This window comes from Manacus vitellinus, unplaced genomic scaffold, assembly GCF_001715985.3.
Source record: "Manacus vitellinus isolate BGI_N305 unplaced genomic scaffold, ASM171598v3 scaffold_66_pilon, whole genome shotgun sequence".
NCBI classification, from domain to species: Eukaryota; Metazoa; Chordata; class Aves; order Passeriformes; family Pipridae; genus Manacus; species Manacus vitellinus.
The window spans coordinates 2,604,678-2,620,876 of NW_021940729.1; the positions used below are offsets into that span (position 1 = coordinate 2,604,678).

The 16,199-nt window shown below is 47.6% G+C and overlaps 1 protein-coding gene across 1 annotated transcript; it reads right to left on the minus strand.

Annotated features, from left to right (window-relative positions):
• Positions 1–317: 317 nt before the first annotated feature.
• On the minus strand, positions 318–14,672 carry TM7SF3 (transmembrane 7 superfamily member 3). Its single transcript, XM_018083688.2, has 12 exons — positions 14,514–14,672; positions 9,264–9,418; positions 7,613–7,763; positions 6,866–6,986; positions 6,264–6,435; positions 6,006–6,183; positions 4,808–4,894; positions 4,437–4,517; positions 3,803–3,955; positions 3,192–3,289; positions 2,508–2,670; positions 318–2,291 (listed from the first exon to the last, which is right to left on the minus strand). The coding sequence occupies exons 1-12, from the start codon at positions 14,581–14,583 to the stop codon at positions 2,029–2,031; spliced, it is 1,692 nt and encodes a 563-aa protein (XP_017939177.1). The 5' UTR covers positions 14,584–14,672; the 3' UTR covers positions 318–2,028.
• Between the last annotated feature and the right edge of the window lie 1,527 nt (positions 14,673–16,199).

The following is a 16,199-nucleotide window of genomic DNA, read 5'->3' on the forward strand; positions in this document are numbered from 1 at the left end:
CACCAGATGTGTACTGGCAACATTCCAAAGAACAGGATCGTTTCTTTGTTCTCTAGAACCTGGTCTGGCAAAGCCATCCCAAAAAAGGTTCCTTGGGTCATGCACTTCCTCAGTGGCTTCCCAGAGAACATTCCACACTCCAGCCTCTGGGTGTCACTGCAGCCATAGATCTATAGGACAGGTCAGCCCAGCTCCCCCACCTCACCCCTTGGGAAGACTAAATTTTTCCAAGCAAACTATCCATACAAGATCCAAGGCAGAGGCTCAGCTGTAAAACCATCACTGGATTCAGAGAGCGCCCTTCAGTTCCACCATTCTTTCCAAAAGACATCTTTATTATAAAAGACATAGAAAATTCGAGTTAGGCTTGTTTCTTGCATGACGTTAATCACAGCAATTATAAAAACCCCACCATGGTAAACACGGTTAAGAGCATTTCTAGACCACAAGTGTTTGCTCCTTGCCATCATCCAGGGCAGGGACTGCTCAGGATCAGTCAGTGAGACCCAGGGAAGAGCACCTCCTTTATCCCGCACAACAGCACAGGGAAACAAGCCCCAAACTGCAGGATTTCAGCCTTGCTTTGCTGTTCCAGCTCCAAGCAACCACGGGATTTGTCTCCCTAAACTTCAGGAGAGTTCAGTCACCTCAGACACTGTGTCACTGAGCTTTCACTCCTTGAAGAAAAGTCATGTTAAAGTCATTAATTGCCAGCCTTTTATTGCCAGGGTGTTTTAACTTCCAACTAAGCTCCCAGAGAAACCAGTTTCCTTAGGAAGAGTTGTTTCTCACTTACTCACTACCAAAATTTAAAGCAGGGGCTGAGAACTTCAGCTTCCACCACTGGGGAATGTCCTCGTGGAGGTTCCATAAAGGAAGGACTGTGCACTTGGCTGCCCTTGCTAAAGGCTCAAAACCAGGGAGAAGGAAGAGTCACTATAACCTGTATCAGGATACAGGATGCAACACTTCAACCACCTTTGGTTTTGGTTTTTAGGAAGGGAATAAAGCCACCACACGAGATCCCAATCCTCCACTGGACACAAGAGTGGTCCCTCATCTGCTTTTATCCCACATTCTGCTTTGGGCAGAAGCAATTCCAATAGGTAAGGAATACATTCAGTCAGCAGAGATCCTGGTCAGTATTTTGCTGGCTGAATGCTGTTTTCACATCCCTGACAGGCAAAATTAAAAGATGATTAAAAATAAACATTAGTGTTTCAGCCAACTCCAGGGAAAAAAATTGCCACTGGCTACGAAGAGCTTACTTGGTTTTTTTCTTTTATAACAGCACCTTCAAAGGAAGAGATCATACCAGAGCAGAGACAAGACACAGGCTGTTCAGAAAGCAAACGGGGAGACAAACTTCTCGTGTTCTCTTGGCAATCACCTCTGCACACAGAGCAGATGACCAGCTTGCTACAGAACCACCCAAAGGAGGGAGAGTCTTCTCATCCCAGGTCAGGTCCACATCCCGAGCCCTGGAGTGCACACGGACAACAGTTCATTCAGTGCAGTTTAAACTCAAGTCTCTTGGTCCAGCCTGCAAGGCTCAGGAACTCTGCTGGGAATGGCTGTGCCTGCAGCCACACATTCTGTACCTGTACGAGGTGATGCTGCAGCTCCTGCTGGAACTCCTGGGTATGTCCTTGTCTCTGCCCTGGCAGCTGGACACACTCAGGAGTGACCCAGGCAGTACCTTAGCAGTGATTCCCACACACAAGGGAACAGCCAGGATGGTCCAGGTTGCTTTCCCAAGGGCTGTTTGACACTCCCCACACCCAAAGAGCAACCTAGACCACCCTGAGATGAACCCCGAGGACAAGGCCCTGCAGCTGGACACGAGCACGTTACAGTTGAGCTACAGAGGGCATGTAGTGTGTACTGACAGGAACTGCTCCTGCTGGGCAAACCTCTCAATCAGCAGGACAAAGGAGCAGTGGTAAACCCTGCACCACTGCCTGGTTTGCTGGGAATCATCTTGCCATTCCAAGGTCCTTCCTCTCTGTTCCCACCAGTCGTGCCACGTTACAGAAGCAGTGGAGTTCTCTCCCCGGCCGGCTGGTCTTTCTGAAAGAACTCTTTGATGTGCAGCAGCTTGTTGTGGATCCTCTCTCTCAGGGGAGGGATGTGATGGCTGGGGTCCAGGATATTGGTGCTCCTACGCTCCCTTTCCCGCTTCCAGGTGAGATAGGGGTGTGGTGGGAAGGGCACCTCACTCCTCTCCCGACGCAGCTGCACAGTCACCCCACTGAGGGCCAGCATTGCCCACACTGACAGGATAATCAGGTCTGGAAAAAAGGAAAACAGATTCCTGCACCACAGCCGAACATTCCTTCCTTTCCCACGCACAAACACTGAACAAGTTCAGTGACAGAAATGACATCTTGTCTCCACATACCCACATGTTCTCTTTCCACCCCTTCCTGCCCTCGCTCCCTGTTCACAACAGAAGCAGAGTCAGTGATTCCTCTTTAAAAAGAGAGAGAAGTCCCAGGAGGACTCACCGTTCCTCTGGAAAGGCACATTGGTGTAAGCTCTGTTGAAGTAGTCGTTGAGGACCCTTCGGAGCAGGTCCAAGGTGATGTAGGCAAGGCTTGTGTAGACATAACAAGCAATTGCAAGGACTACTGTGTAAGAGCCCACTATTCCAGAAGCCAGGATGTTCAGCTGGAAGGGAGACAAACCACAGCTTTAGGAGACTGAGAAACACTCTTTATTCCCCATGACAGTAGAATCAAGGAATCACAGGATGGTTTGTGTTGGAAGGGACTTTAAAGACCATCCAGTTCCAACCCCCTGCCATGGGTAGGGACACCTTCCACTGGACCACGTTGCTCAGAGCCCCATCCAACTGGCCTTGGACACTTCCAGGGATGGGGCAGCCACAGCTTCTCTGGGCAACTATTTTGTATTATCAGTTCTTCTGTGAGGAATTGGCTGCTCACACCTCTCCAGCAATCCTGTTAAGACAGAACCCAACTAAATGAGGTGCTGGGGGATGCTGTGGACAACATTCCTTGGCTTAGGGACCATTTAGCACAAGTGGAGCTGAACAGGAACTGCCTGAAACTGGTCCTGTGCTGAGTTCCTTGAAGCTGTTAAGTTTTCAACACATATCCCACAAGATGACACAATCTGACACCCCTTCCTCCCTCTCTCCTCCTGAGGTGAGGGCACAGAGTACTCACAATTCTTGGGCAGCCAACAAAAAGCACTGGAACCATCAAGGCCACAGAAGTGAAGGTCACCCAGAACACCACATCATCACGGAACACCCTGTAGTCTCCTGCAAAGACACCACATTTACCAGTTAGTGAAACATTTCCTTTATTGCAAGTGGTTGGGGGTGAGCTTTTTTACCCCAAAATTCTGTACATTAAGAAATACCTGGAGTTTCAACAATACATTGTTGGAAAGCTCAGCTTTTGAGCTCAAATGCTGACTGCTTAATATAGACTGGAACAGTTAGACAAGAACAAGAACAGTTAGGCTGCCCCAGCTGAGCACAGTCTCTGTGCTCTGGGTTGGGACAGCAGATCTTGTCCTGAACCAAACATTTTTGATGAGGTCCATGTTACTCATCTGGTAAGAAAGAAAAGTACCAGGGAGCTGTTGCCCCTGAGTTTAGGGGTTAGAAGCCTGTATGGGTTTCTGAGCTAAAACCTGCATCTATTTAGGTTTTACTCCAGAGTATGGTGCAAGGGCCACCATCACAACACAAAGCAACAAATTCTTCTGGCTTTTGTGTCTTTTAAAGTCTTTTTAAAGGCCCTGATGACATCAGTATTTCAGTGCTTACCTAGAGGAGTGAAGAAGAGCATGGACACAAAGAGAAATCCCAGCACGAGTCCAACAACAAACATGCAGAGCAGGACAGAGCCAAATCTCCACCAGCTCCCAGCCAAGAGCAGCCCCCCAACAATTCCAGCCACTGCCGTCAAAATGAGACGCACTGGGAGAGAAAAGAGGGAATTCCCACACTCTGAGAACTTCAGCAGCTTTACTTACACTCTTGTTTGGCTTTTTGCAACATGTATCAAAAAATAAACATAAAATAAGTAAAAAATAACTAATTCTTGCTACTAGAGTGAGTGCAGACCTTCTACTTCCATTTTACAGCTGAAATCTGTGTTTGATCTGAAACACAGGTCTACCCATTGCAAAAGAAGTAGGAGGAAGTCTGTTCCAAAACCTGTATCTTCCTTGGATAAATAAAATTTGTGTTCTAGAGTTGCAGCTTTTAACTCTGCATCACTTTGATACTGGAAGCAAAACACTCTGCTGCGTATTCAGCTATTGTGGTAGTTAGAGCTCAGCTCAAGACCTGAGGTATCACCCTCCCATCCTTCCTGATAAAACTGAGCTTTTACCTGAGGGATTCATAACAACAATCTTTTGGGAAGAGCCTCGGGTGTCCTGACACATCTACTCACCATCATAACCAAGGCCAGTGACCCTTGTGATGAACACAAAGAAGAAGAATGCTGAGACTATGAAGCCCATGAAGAACAAGTCTAGAGAGGAAGGAATAAGTATTTAGTGACTTTTTTTTTCTGGAAAGGGGTGTCCTCAAGCACTTCAAATAGCGAAAAATGACATATTTATATCTATATTGCCCAGCATGCACCCTAATTCTATGTTTCTGTTCTTTCCATACCAACTTACTCTGCTCAGATACTGTAAAATCAAAGCAAGGGACCTAACTGGCATGGAATCACCATCAACATCACCATTCTAAGTTACAAATTATATTCACAAAATTCCAATCAGACTTAGGAGATGAGAAAAAGCAAACATTCAGGACCTGTTTTCCAGAATCTGTGCCCAAAAAAGCAGGTGAAAAGACCAAGAACAGCAAAAGCAGTGAAGAACACTTTGGTAGAGAGTTTACCTAAAAGGAGAGAGAAAGGGTTACTACAGCATTGCACCCAGTAGTGCCAACAACTGGAGTAGTTCCAGATTGATTAAGAAATCCTTGTTACAGAAACTTCAGTCCTTGAATAATCAGTTAAGTGTCTGTAATTTGTTTATAACACAGATACATCTTTGGCTGAAAATTCTCTGCTCAGCTTTAGAAAAAAAAAAACAACTAACATTCAATCGTCTATAAAAATCCGTGCCATGGGATTAGTGCCCAGGCAGCAGCCACTGCCTTCTGCACTGCAGCCTCCCCATCATCTCCCTTGGAGAGATTTCCCATGCCACAAAAAGGATCATCAGCATACCAGCAGGGCTGACCTCTGTCTTCCAGGCAACAACTCTACTGGTATTTAAGCTATTTAAAGAAAGAAACCACATTTTCCATGTGGTCTGGGTTAGGGAAGAGAGGCTTAGCCTTAGTAATTTGTCTCATGGAGTTTGACAACAATTATTGGTGTTAGAGTATAAGAAAAAAAATTATTAGAACAAATCTTACTTTCTGAACCAAATTCTCACAATTTTCATGTCCCTTCTGCAAATCATAATGGGAGTGGCAGCTTTGCTCTGTTTCTGCTCAAATTCCATCATTTTATAACTTTGTAGTAATTTCACTATTGCTGACATTACCTTTATGCTTATTCTGTGACTCCCTCCTTTCAAAACACTTGCAGGTTACTGATTCCTGTCAGCACCAGTTAGAAAAATCAGGCTGGACCCTAATCTGGCTTGTGTTTTATTACTTCACCTTCACATCCAGCATCTACCATCCTACAAGGGATTTAAGATTATGTATCCAGTTCAAATGGGAAAAGCTGGAGCAGCACTACAGAGTAGCAAGTTGCTACTGTTAACCCCACATATTAAACCTCCATTAAGTTAAACCTTCAACTGCTAATTGTTCTCAGCCTTACTTTATCATTCCAGACTTTCTCCTCCATCAAGGAGCAAATTGACCATAAAGTAACAAAACACATGCAGTGTAATCTCACAGCACCATGACATAAATATCTAAGTTCATATCTACATGTTGGAGCACAACGAGCTCCAGGGGAGCTGGCACGGACATACAAATCCCAACTTACTGAGGGAAGAGCAGTTATCCACCAGGTCAGCAAAGCTGCAGGCATATGTGTGCACAGGGATGTAGGCAGCAGAAGTGTTCCAGAGGGGATCCCAAACTATGACATTGTAGATCACACCTTGCCCGGGAAGCGAGGAAAAGTAGATATTGGTCTTGTCATCAGTTGTCAGAGTGAGCATCTGGGGAAGTAAGGAATATTTGTATGGCATTTAAGACAGCACCACTGCCACGTGCCTGGCACAGCAGGCCTCAGACTGACCTTAATGCCATTGGCTTTGATACTCTGCACCTCAGACATCTTCCTGATGTGGCTCACGAGCACCATCTCAGACAGGTCGTTCTCAGGCAGGAAGTACTGGTAGACATCATAGCGCAGCCGCCACCGCGAGCTCTGCCCTGTCCCCGAGTCACAGGACGGGGGGTTTGCTCCCCTGCAACCACAAGCACATCAGTCACGGGCCCAGCCATGATCCCAGGCAGCATTCAGGAAATAATGGCTTTGAACTTGGAAGTCTCAAGTTAAACAAACCTCTGGGTCCTTATCGTGCCTCAGTCCCCGTAAAGAAATAAAACTGCCTGTAACCCAGAATTGCTCCTCAGTCATTATGAGGAATGGGGAAGTCCAGTATTTGCTGGCTGCTTACACTTCTGAAGTTGCACCACCTCTCCTGCAAGATGCAACTCTCAACTTTTATCTCCCTCACGTCTAACCTCTCCCCCTCCCCCCTTTCGCCATGTACATTTGTTCCAGTAAACAAGATTCCTGGATGGTTCAGCCATCTGGGCAGAACCCTGTTTCAGCACCCTGGCCAAATACAGCACAAAAGGTGTTGCTGAGCACTCTCAAGTTCTTCCACACACCTGGTATATCCTAAGTTTGCAGGGGCAAACTTGATGTGTATATCAACCAATGTATAGTCCAGGTAAAGATTTGGATCCACTTCCAAGTCAAACTCTAGATTGCAGCCTCCAGGAATGGGATCTAGAACACAGAAAAGGTAACTGTAGTTAAGCACTTGCGGGCACAGAAAATGGTCAGGTTCTGGGCCTGCAGCACCTCTCCTGTGAAGACAGGCTGACAGAGTCAGAGTTGTTCAGCTGCGAGAAGGAAAGGGGGGCCTACAATAAAGCTGGAGTGACAGGACAAGAGGGAATGGCTTCACAATGACAGAGAGCAGGTTTAGATTGGATATTTTGAAGAAATTCTTCTCTGTGAGGGTGGGGAGGCCCTGGCACAGGTTGCCCAGAGAAGCTGTGGCTGCCCCATCCCTGGAAGTGTTCCAGGCCAGGTTGGATGGGGCTCTGAGCAACCTGGGCTAGTGGAAGGTGTCCCTGCCCATGGCAAGGGTGTTGGAATGAGATGATCTTTAGGGTCCCTTCCCACCCAAACAAACCTGTGATTCCAGGACATGCACAACAGTTTTTTACTCTAAGGCTGCAGTCATGGCAAAACCACAGACCATCCTACCCACAACTCACAGCTCAGCAGTGACAATAAACCTTTTCAGCCCATTTCAAAAGAACTTCTGGCATCTCCATCAAATTTCCACCACAGAAGACTATCACCTCTGAAAGGTCAGCATCCCTTCCCAGGGAACGAGAACATACCTTTCTCCATGTAGGGAATGGAGATGGCTGTGCTGAGCACCTGCCCAGCATCCAGTGCCCGCAGGTACCACGTGCACACGGTCTGCTGAGGCCGGAGGATGGACACCAACCCTCTGTCCACTCCAACTCCTGAGCTGTTCACAGATGGAGTCTGGGCAGAAAGAAATTACATAAACAAGTAGTTCTCCTGGAGAGGATTTCTGCCACAGTTTGATGTATGACAGGAGGCCATTCTTGCCACAGACCTGCCAGGCACATGTCAGTGCCAGTTGCCACAGATGAGGCTCCACCTGGTTAAAGTCTGGCTACGGATTGAGTAGAAGTGTAACAGGACTGGAATATCCCTCACAAAATGTGAGATGGCACCAAGGAAGCATTCTGGGAACCAATGTACAGCAGCACCTCACTATCTCCCCCAGAAGGGAGATGACTGGCTTAACACCAGCCATGCCAGGTGTGTTTGGGGCCAGGTCAGCTACTGCCCCCATCACCCATCCCTTCCAGAACCAGGACTCTGCAGGAGAGATCAGGCAACAATGGCAAAGTCACACTCACATGGCTGGAACCAACTGACCTACAGGCAAATCTGTTCTTCAGAATGCAAAGTTTGCTTTTGTCCAAGACAGCCACAGCTACCTGAGGCAACACTGTAAGGAAGCACTTTGTTCCTGGCAGACTTCAAGGTCTGGCTCAACTTCATGTTTCTAGAGGCAGACCAGCCCTAAAAGCAGTACAGATGTATTTATGCATCACTGCCCTTGGCCTGTGGATCTGAACTGGCAGCAGAAGGTTCTACTAGAGGCAAGCAAAGACTGATCAGGGGTCCCAGTAATGCCTCAGCCCCGTGATCCTGGCCCTTCCACCAGTACAAAGATGGTTGAGCTGGGGGACTTGTGATACAGGTCGTTCATCTTTTAAGCTTCCCAGGATTCTTCTTGGCACTCAGTACCTTCTCAAGTGGAAGATACTGATGGAGAGAGAAAAACTGGATGACAGCTGTCAGATCTCCATCTACCACCTTCAGCTCAGTGAATGCTCTGTTCAAACACTAGCCAGAGCCTCACAACACCATAACAACAACAAAATCATATTTTACATCAGCCTCAGTCTGTCCCATCATTGCTGGGATGCAGTGCACAGCAGCAGGAATACTTATATTGTTATCTAGAAGTAGCAGCCTTCACTGGAGCACTGCGAAGGAACTTCTCTATGTGTCAAAGGAGAATTAGATCCAGGACAAGGAGCCGAGATAGGAAGACATCACATCTGTAGTGGCCAGATCCAAGCCACACAAACAGCAGACGACTAAACATCCCCAAGTGATCATGTCCAAGGCATCTGGCAAACACTTGAATGGATCTGGTTTTAATCTGACAAGAGTAGTAAGAAGGCACATGTAAAAAGCACCACTTCCACCAAATAAAGAGCTTTGAAACATTTTTAAGCCAGCTCTGAAATTCCTTTATCAGTCAGTCCTTCAAAACAGCAGCTATGACATGTGAGTACAACGAAGGATTTCTGAAGCTACAGCAACACTGCCCAGGTAAGATACATTATTTACACAGCTTCAGCTCAACAGTCCTACAGGTATCAGAGCCAATTCCTTTGTGGAAGGAAAAGCAGCGCTTAGGAGCAGAAGAGCCACTCTTACCTTATCAAAGGATATCACCACATCACTCTGCTGGGCATGCACTTGAAAAACAACAACAGTCACATTGCTGCCGATGTTCCTGATCACAGCTTCCACTGGGCTGGTCTGGTTAAGGAGTACATTCCTGAATTTTCCCAAGGAGAGCTCAAGAAGACCTGCTTTACAAAAAAAAGGAAAACACTTGGATGGTTTTTTTTTGTCCAGAGCAAAGCCTGGGAGCAGGGCAGGATGTTGCTTTGTGCTCCTCTTGCCCTGTAAGCTGTCCCAAGGTTTCTGGGATGCACCTACAGGAACAGGCACAGCCAGGGAACCTGCCCTAAGGGCCTCACCTAAACACATGGGCATTCCTGCCAGGAGCTCAGGATTCGATACTGAGCTCACCAGCTGCAGCCAACTAGCCAGTAACACTCCAAAGAGACAACAAGGAAGGATACTGAGGACTGATCTTTGGGAAATGCAAGTGTGTCCATATTAGCCAGCAAACTTGCACAATATCCATTAGACCTCCTGGTGAATTCCCACAGCCCATGGGAATTGGAGTCCACTTCCACAACACAGAGTCAAAGCTGTAGCTTAAAGATGTACCCTTACCCACCTTCAGCTATTTCACAAGTTTTTTGCTCCCAGTTATTTGTCATCATTAGGATTGTTGGATCCCGACTTCTGCATCTAAAAATCTGGCTAATTTTTCCTACACACACCCCAGACCATTTCTCCCTACGATGAGCACAACCTCGTGATCCACTGCCATTTTAACTTGAAAAGAACCACATGACCCAGGATAGAAGACCTCTGAGAATCAGCTTTGGCTTGTCCTTCAAGTCCTGCAAGCAAGCCGGGCTTCTCCCCGTGCTGGGCTCTGGAGGGACAGGGGATGCCAAGGAAGGAAAAAGATGCAGCCACACAGAATCCACAAGGTTCTCTGGCTGGTCGTTGGCATCCTTGGTCAGCTTCTTGGCCTCTTGATGATATGTCAGAAGGGAGCTCCAACCCTCATCTCACAGTGAAGGAAGAAATTTCAGCCCTTACATGCTCACTCCTAACATTCAGTTAATACCAGTGCTGCATCACCAATAAAACCTCAGCTGAAATATGGGGATCATAAACCATCTGTGAGGCAAAAAAATCTCTGTTCTTCTGTTCCGTCATCTGCAGTTGTGTTAAGGTAGAAAACATTTTTATGTCAGGTTTTCAAACAGTAATTAATGTAAAATTAAAGCTACAAATAGAGCTTTGTGTATTCTTCACTTCCTGATTCTCAGCATTCAGATACCTTCCCCTTCACCAGATCTCTTTCCCCATCAGCTCAAGTCCTACCAGAAAGGCAACCAGCAGCATGACTGCTAAAGAAAAGCACTCACAAGGCACCAAATATGCATCTACATGCTCAGAAATTTGAAGTGAAAGCTCAGAACGCAGGGAAAACATCTTTCTTTGATCTCTCAGAACTTCAGCAGTTTCCTGAACCGCAAGATGTTCATGCTTAGATGTCTTTCAAAGAAAACAAAGCTGAAACCATACATATCCTCTCTGTGATCTACATCAAGGGCAGCGAGCTGCATTGCTCTGCCTTGTTCCTCACCTCCACTCCGTGCTCATACTCAGAGGCCCCTACATAAATAAGGGCAGATTCGTCAGCAACACACACAGCCACTGCTTCAATGTGATCATGAGACTCTGAGTGTCAGCACACTGTCTCAAGTTTAATTAGCGTGTTAATTAAGGTATGGTGCTCTACATTGCTTTACTGTTTGCATAAGTGCTCCTGGAGCAGTGCATGTGATACACATTTCATCCCTATGTCTGGGCAGAAGAGCAGGAACAGCTCCACCCATCAGACAAGTATTTTGCATCCAACCTTCTCCTCTGGGCAAGCTGGACCCTCCTGGAGGTAGCCCACCAAACAGGACCAGCAGCACCAATAACACCACCCCACACAGATGCACTTGGCCCATCAAGTCAGCAACAAAACCAGGAGCAAAATCCAGGCATCCCAACATTTTTTATTGCTTCCAACAGCAAAGGTCTGGAAGCACTCCAAGATGCCAGGCTGCCTCTCCTTCCTTGCCTTTAGGGAGAACTGTAACGGTCAGAACAGCTTTGGATGAGACACAAGAGAGGAACCCCCAGTGTCACAGAGCTTATCAGGTGAACACACACCCAGAGGAAGTCAGAGTTACTGACACTGAGCACAGATGGAGCACTGAGTAAGTACTACTCCTTATAGCAATGCCAGCATGGATCTGGGGCACAGACAGTCCTGCATATGGAGCTGGCGGACACAGGCAAACAGGCCACTGTCACTCCATATTGGAGCTTTTCTGTCACATGAAGGACAAAACCAGTACAGACAGCAAAGAAATTGAACCTTTTGGGCTCTTCTGAGATCAAAAGCCGTTATTCCTAACTCCAAGCAACACTGGAATCAACTCCAGAGTACCAGCTCTTGTTATCCCTGTGACACACACTTTCCCCAACAGGCAACACCCAGCTGGAACCATTTCCATCATGCTGATTCAGCGCCAGGCTCTCAGTTCCTTCCATGCTTTGAGTAAAACACATTCCCAGCTCCAACAGCCAAGTGCCATTCCCCACCAGCACTAAGTGTTACCCACACAGGTTCTGGATAAGAAACACAACTGAAGAAATGCCATTGCTTCCCACACAGCGACAGTCTTCACCTACAGAGCCACACTCAAACACTATGCTTCCCTCAGACAAAGAGGTTCTCTGCAGTCAGAGAAGATACCCTGACAACCACCTTGCACTGGATATGCAGAATAACCTTCTTTAAGTGAGCTGGGAGAGTTAGGGAGCACCTCCCAGTGTAGAGAGTGCATCAGCAAGTAGTCACATGGAGATACTTAATGAAGATGAGATGCAAGCTCAGACTGGAAACCAGCTTGAGTAAAGAAAACATCAGCATACAGTTACTTCACAGAACGAAGCCAGGAGCCACATCCTATCACACCTGCAAGGCCATGCACACAGGGATGCACAGGACAGTCCTGCTATAAGGTCTCTTGTCTTCCCACACCAGTGAATTCCCCCAAAAAAGACAGCACCCACCCTGCCCCCAAAAGAAGCAAGAAGACTTATGAAAACTCCTAAACTTTAACTGTATGTGTACTGAGACTCAGGCTTAGAGCAGTTTGATGTTTAAAGCAAATGATACCACAGAGTGTGGCTTGTCATCATCATCATGATTCCCATCCCAGAAGACTATTCTGTTCACCAAGCTGGAGGTCTTCACAGCCTGAAAAGTGAGGGCAGAGCTTTGTGTAAACCTCTTATTTTAAAATACTGTCTCTGCATAGACTAAACAGCCAGCACAAACAAGTTCCACCCAGATAAGCTCCCTTCACAAAAGAGGGCATCGCTCAGTCCCGGTTACACTGTGAATTCACTTTAGTTTTTCCCACACTAAACAATCCAGTTTGGATGTAACAAAGAGGTGGAGTTCCCTGGAAGGTAACAAACAGGATATATCAACCATTTCTGCACAAACAATAAACTTGGAGAGCTGCAGCCCACCAGAACCCCAGAGAGGTAACATAGGCCATCCTGCACAGATTTTACTTATCAGCACTTTTCAAATGAAGCAGGATCTTCTAGTATTAGGAGAGCCCATCCCTGCAGACTGGGTGTCCACAACTAAATAACCACAAGACAATTTCAAATCAGTGAACCATTAAACAATGTGTCCTTGTTTCAAGGGCCTAATGATCAGTTAGACATTGGCACACAAATTACACAGTTTATTAGCTTTCCACGAGGGAAATACTTGCCCTCTCCACCTTCAATCCTGCAAGGAAATACAGCAACAGGCAAAGCAGTTCACTTAGTCCCACAGTTGTTTTGCATTTTACATACTGTAAAAAAATTACTCAACACGTGACCCATTTTCAATCAAGTGCAGGAGACAGAGTGTTTGTCAGCATCTTTTAATATAAATATTAAGGTCTAAGAACCCTGAGCCTTCATCCTCACACCAGCTTTTAAGGCCTGTGAGAAGCAGGGAATCCTTGGCTCTGGACTAAGATCTTGGGTTGAGACTGGGGGGTTCTCTGCCGAGAGAAGCCTTCCACACGTGGGAGTGGTTCCAAACGCTGTCCTGAAGCTTTACAAAGTATCCCAAGAGTCTCCTTTGGCACAATAAAGCTTCATTCACTCAAGGCCAGGTTGGATGGGGCATTGACCTACCGGGAAGTGTCCCTGCCCATGAGAGGGGGTTGGAATGAGATGATCTTTAAGGTGCCACACCATTCTATGATTAGAAGCAAGTTCAAATATATAGCAAAAATAAGAGGAGGAAGCTTATATCAGCCCTAATGTGAGGGACTGCCTGCTTATCTCTGAATTATCTCTGAGAGGAAACTGTTTATTTTTTCCTTTATTTGAACAGATAATAGTTTAACCAGAAATAAGTAAGCAACTGTTAAGTCTTCCCAAACAATAATTACAGTGCACTTAATTGCGGACTCCTATTTTCGTCACAAGCAGAAATGCAGGGAAATTACCAAAAAAAAAAAAAAAGCCCATGCCAAATAAAATCAGATTAGATCAGCACAAGAAGTAACTTTAGGAAACAAGCTGCAAATTGTAGGAGGTCTAACTCATTTCCTTACCTTTCACAATGACAGTGGTTTGCAACCCACCATTCACTGGGTGGTGGGAACTCATGACCACCTGTACATGGTCAAAACCAACAAACCAACAAACCAACCAATACGCCTCGAACACTTTTTAAGCTTATTCCCTTACACACTCATATTCACGGGTACTGAACGCCACCTTGTTCCTGTAGGAGGGACACAGCCCTGCACCAGACCCATCACCTGCACCGCATCCCTGCAACGGCATCGCTAAAATTATTCCTTTTTATCCACTAAGAGTGAAAATTATGGCGTTCACAGCAACTAAGCTGTAAAACTAAAAAAAAGGGGGGGGGGGAAGAAAGGGAGAGGGTTGTTCTCACTTTCCCCGCGGAAGATGAAGATAACGAAGAATACCCACTGCGCTTCCCCAGCTCCGCAGGCAGCGCTGATCCCTCCGGACAGCTGCGGGTCGCCCCACCACGACCTGGGACACCCCCAAAAGGCTCTGCACTCGCAACAATCCCTTTCCCCTCCATCCCGCTGGGCATTAACCCGGGAACAACCTCCCTGCTCCCGGTACCAGCCGGGGCTCCAGCGGCCGCTTAATGGCGGCCACAGCCCGGCCAGCCCCCGCGCCTCTCGCCGCCCTCACCTGAGGCACCGCCATGGCGCAGCACCCCCAGCAGCACCAGGAGCAGCGCGGAACGAGGACAGACCCGCATGGCGCTGCGGAGGGAAAGGGAACAGGGGATATGAAGCTGGGAAAGGGCCGCAGCGCTGAGCGGGGCTGGAGCGGGGCGGGCGCTGTGGGGCGGTGCGTAGGCGGGACCGCCCCGCCGGGGCCGCTCGGCCCTCTCAGCCACCTGCGTGAGGGGTGCGGCAAAGAACCCTTCGATTTCAGGAATAGTTGTACAATGTTTTAATAATACACGTTAGGTTTTGGGTCCGCCGGCTTGTGGCTTGGCTTCTTAGCTCAGGAGCACGAAGGAACCCCCCCGTCTCAGTTTACACACGCAGGCAAATAAAATCCTTACTCCAACTGTGCCATTGGGAAAACACTTGGGGCAGATTGTTTTGTATCGTGGCTGCACCCACAGCATCACTGACAGGGCTGAAGAGGGAATTTTCACAAGGACATGTAGTGACAGGACATGGGGAATGGCTTCAAACTGACAGACAGCAGGTTTAGATTGGATATTAGGGAGAAATTCTTCCCTGGGAGGGTGGGGAGGCCCTGGCACAGGTTGCCCAGAGAAGCTGCGGCTGCCCCATCCCTGGGAATGTTCCAGGCCAGGTTGGATGGGGCTCTGAGCAACCTGGGCTAGTGGAAGGTGTCCCTGCCCATGGCAGAGGGTTGGAATGAGATGGTCTTCAAGGTCCCTTCCAACCCAAACTATTCTGTGATTTTAAGAAAGAGGAAACTCCTGGAGGTCTCCAGCCCAGCTGGTCCCTCAAAGCTGGCCTATGGCCGACACTAGATCAGGTCAACCACCATTTTGCCTCCCCTTGCCTACAAATTCCCAAGAGCATGGAGCCCACAGCCTCTCTGGGTGTCCTGTATTGCACATCTTGATTTAGGAAGCCCCAAATATTTTCTAACTTTCAGCCTGGCCCTCCGCATGCTGCCAGCTGTGAAACACCCCTGGTAGTCAGGGGAGATAACCTGTGGGAAGGCTGGCATTGTGCCCAGATGTCAGAGATAAGAAGGAAGGGGTTTAAGTGCTGAATGACCATCAGTTCATTCCCGGGCAGTACTGACTGGCACATGTGGCATTTATTCTCCAACCCTTGGGCACAGAGGCCAGGTGGTGGCTCTAAGCTGTCTCCCTGGGGATACCACACTCTGGCTTTTCCCTGATGGATGTGATTCCTGCTCATTTTGGGGCTGGAGTGGGGCACCCAAGCGCTGTTGCTGCTTTTAGCCGGGGCCAGAGTGACTGCTGTACAGCAAAAGCTGCCCCTGCTGTGGCATGCCAGCTTTCTAGTGCCGGTAACAGGACCACAGGATCAATTAGGTTGGAAAAACCCTCTGAGATCATCGAGTCCAACCTTTGACTAAACACCATCATCTTGTCAACCAGATCACAGTACTGAGTGCTGTGTCCAGCCTTTCCTTAAAAACCTCCAGGGATGGCGACTCCACCATCCATTCCAGTGTTTAATCACCCTTTCTATGAAGAAATTCCTCCTGATGTCCAATCTAAACCTCCTCTGGTGCAGCTTGAGGCCATTTCTCCTTGTCCTGTCATTTTCTACCTGGGAGCAAAGCCTGACCCCCATCTGGATATACATCCTCCTGTCAGGGAGTCGCAGAGAGCCATGAAGCTGGAGAGTTGGG

What these genes read in the sequence shown, in the direction of transcription:
- TM7SF3 (XM_018083688.2), bottom strand. Translation starts at nt 14,583, where the DNA reads ATGCGGGTCTGTCCTCGTTCCGCGCTGCTCCTGGTGCTGCTGGGGGTG. An exon ending in GGATAACTGCTCTTCCCTCA is followed by an intron (nt 4,895 to 6,005) that starts GTAAGTTGGGAT and finishes CTCTCCTTTTAG; the next exon opens with GTAAACTCTCTACCAAAGTG. An exon ending in CACTGGCCTTGGTTATGATG is followed by an intron (nt 3,956 to 4,436) that starts GTGAGTAGATGT and finishes TTTCTCTCCCAG; the next exon opens with TGCGTCTCATTTTGACGGCA.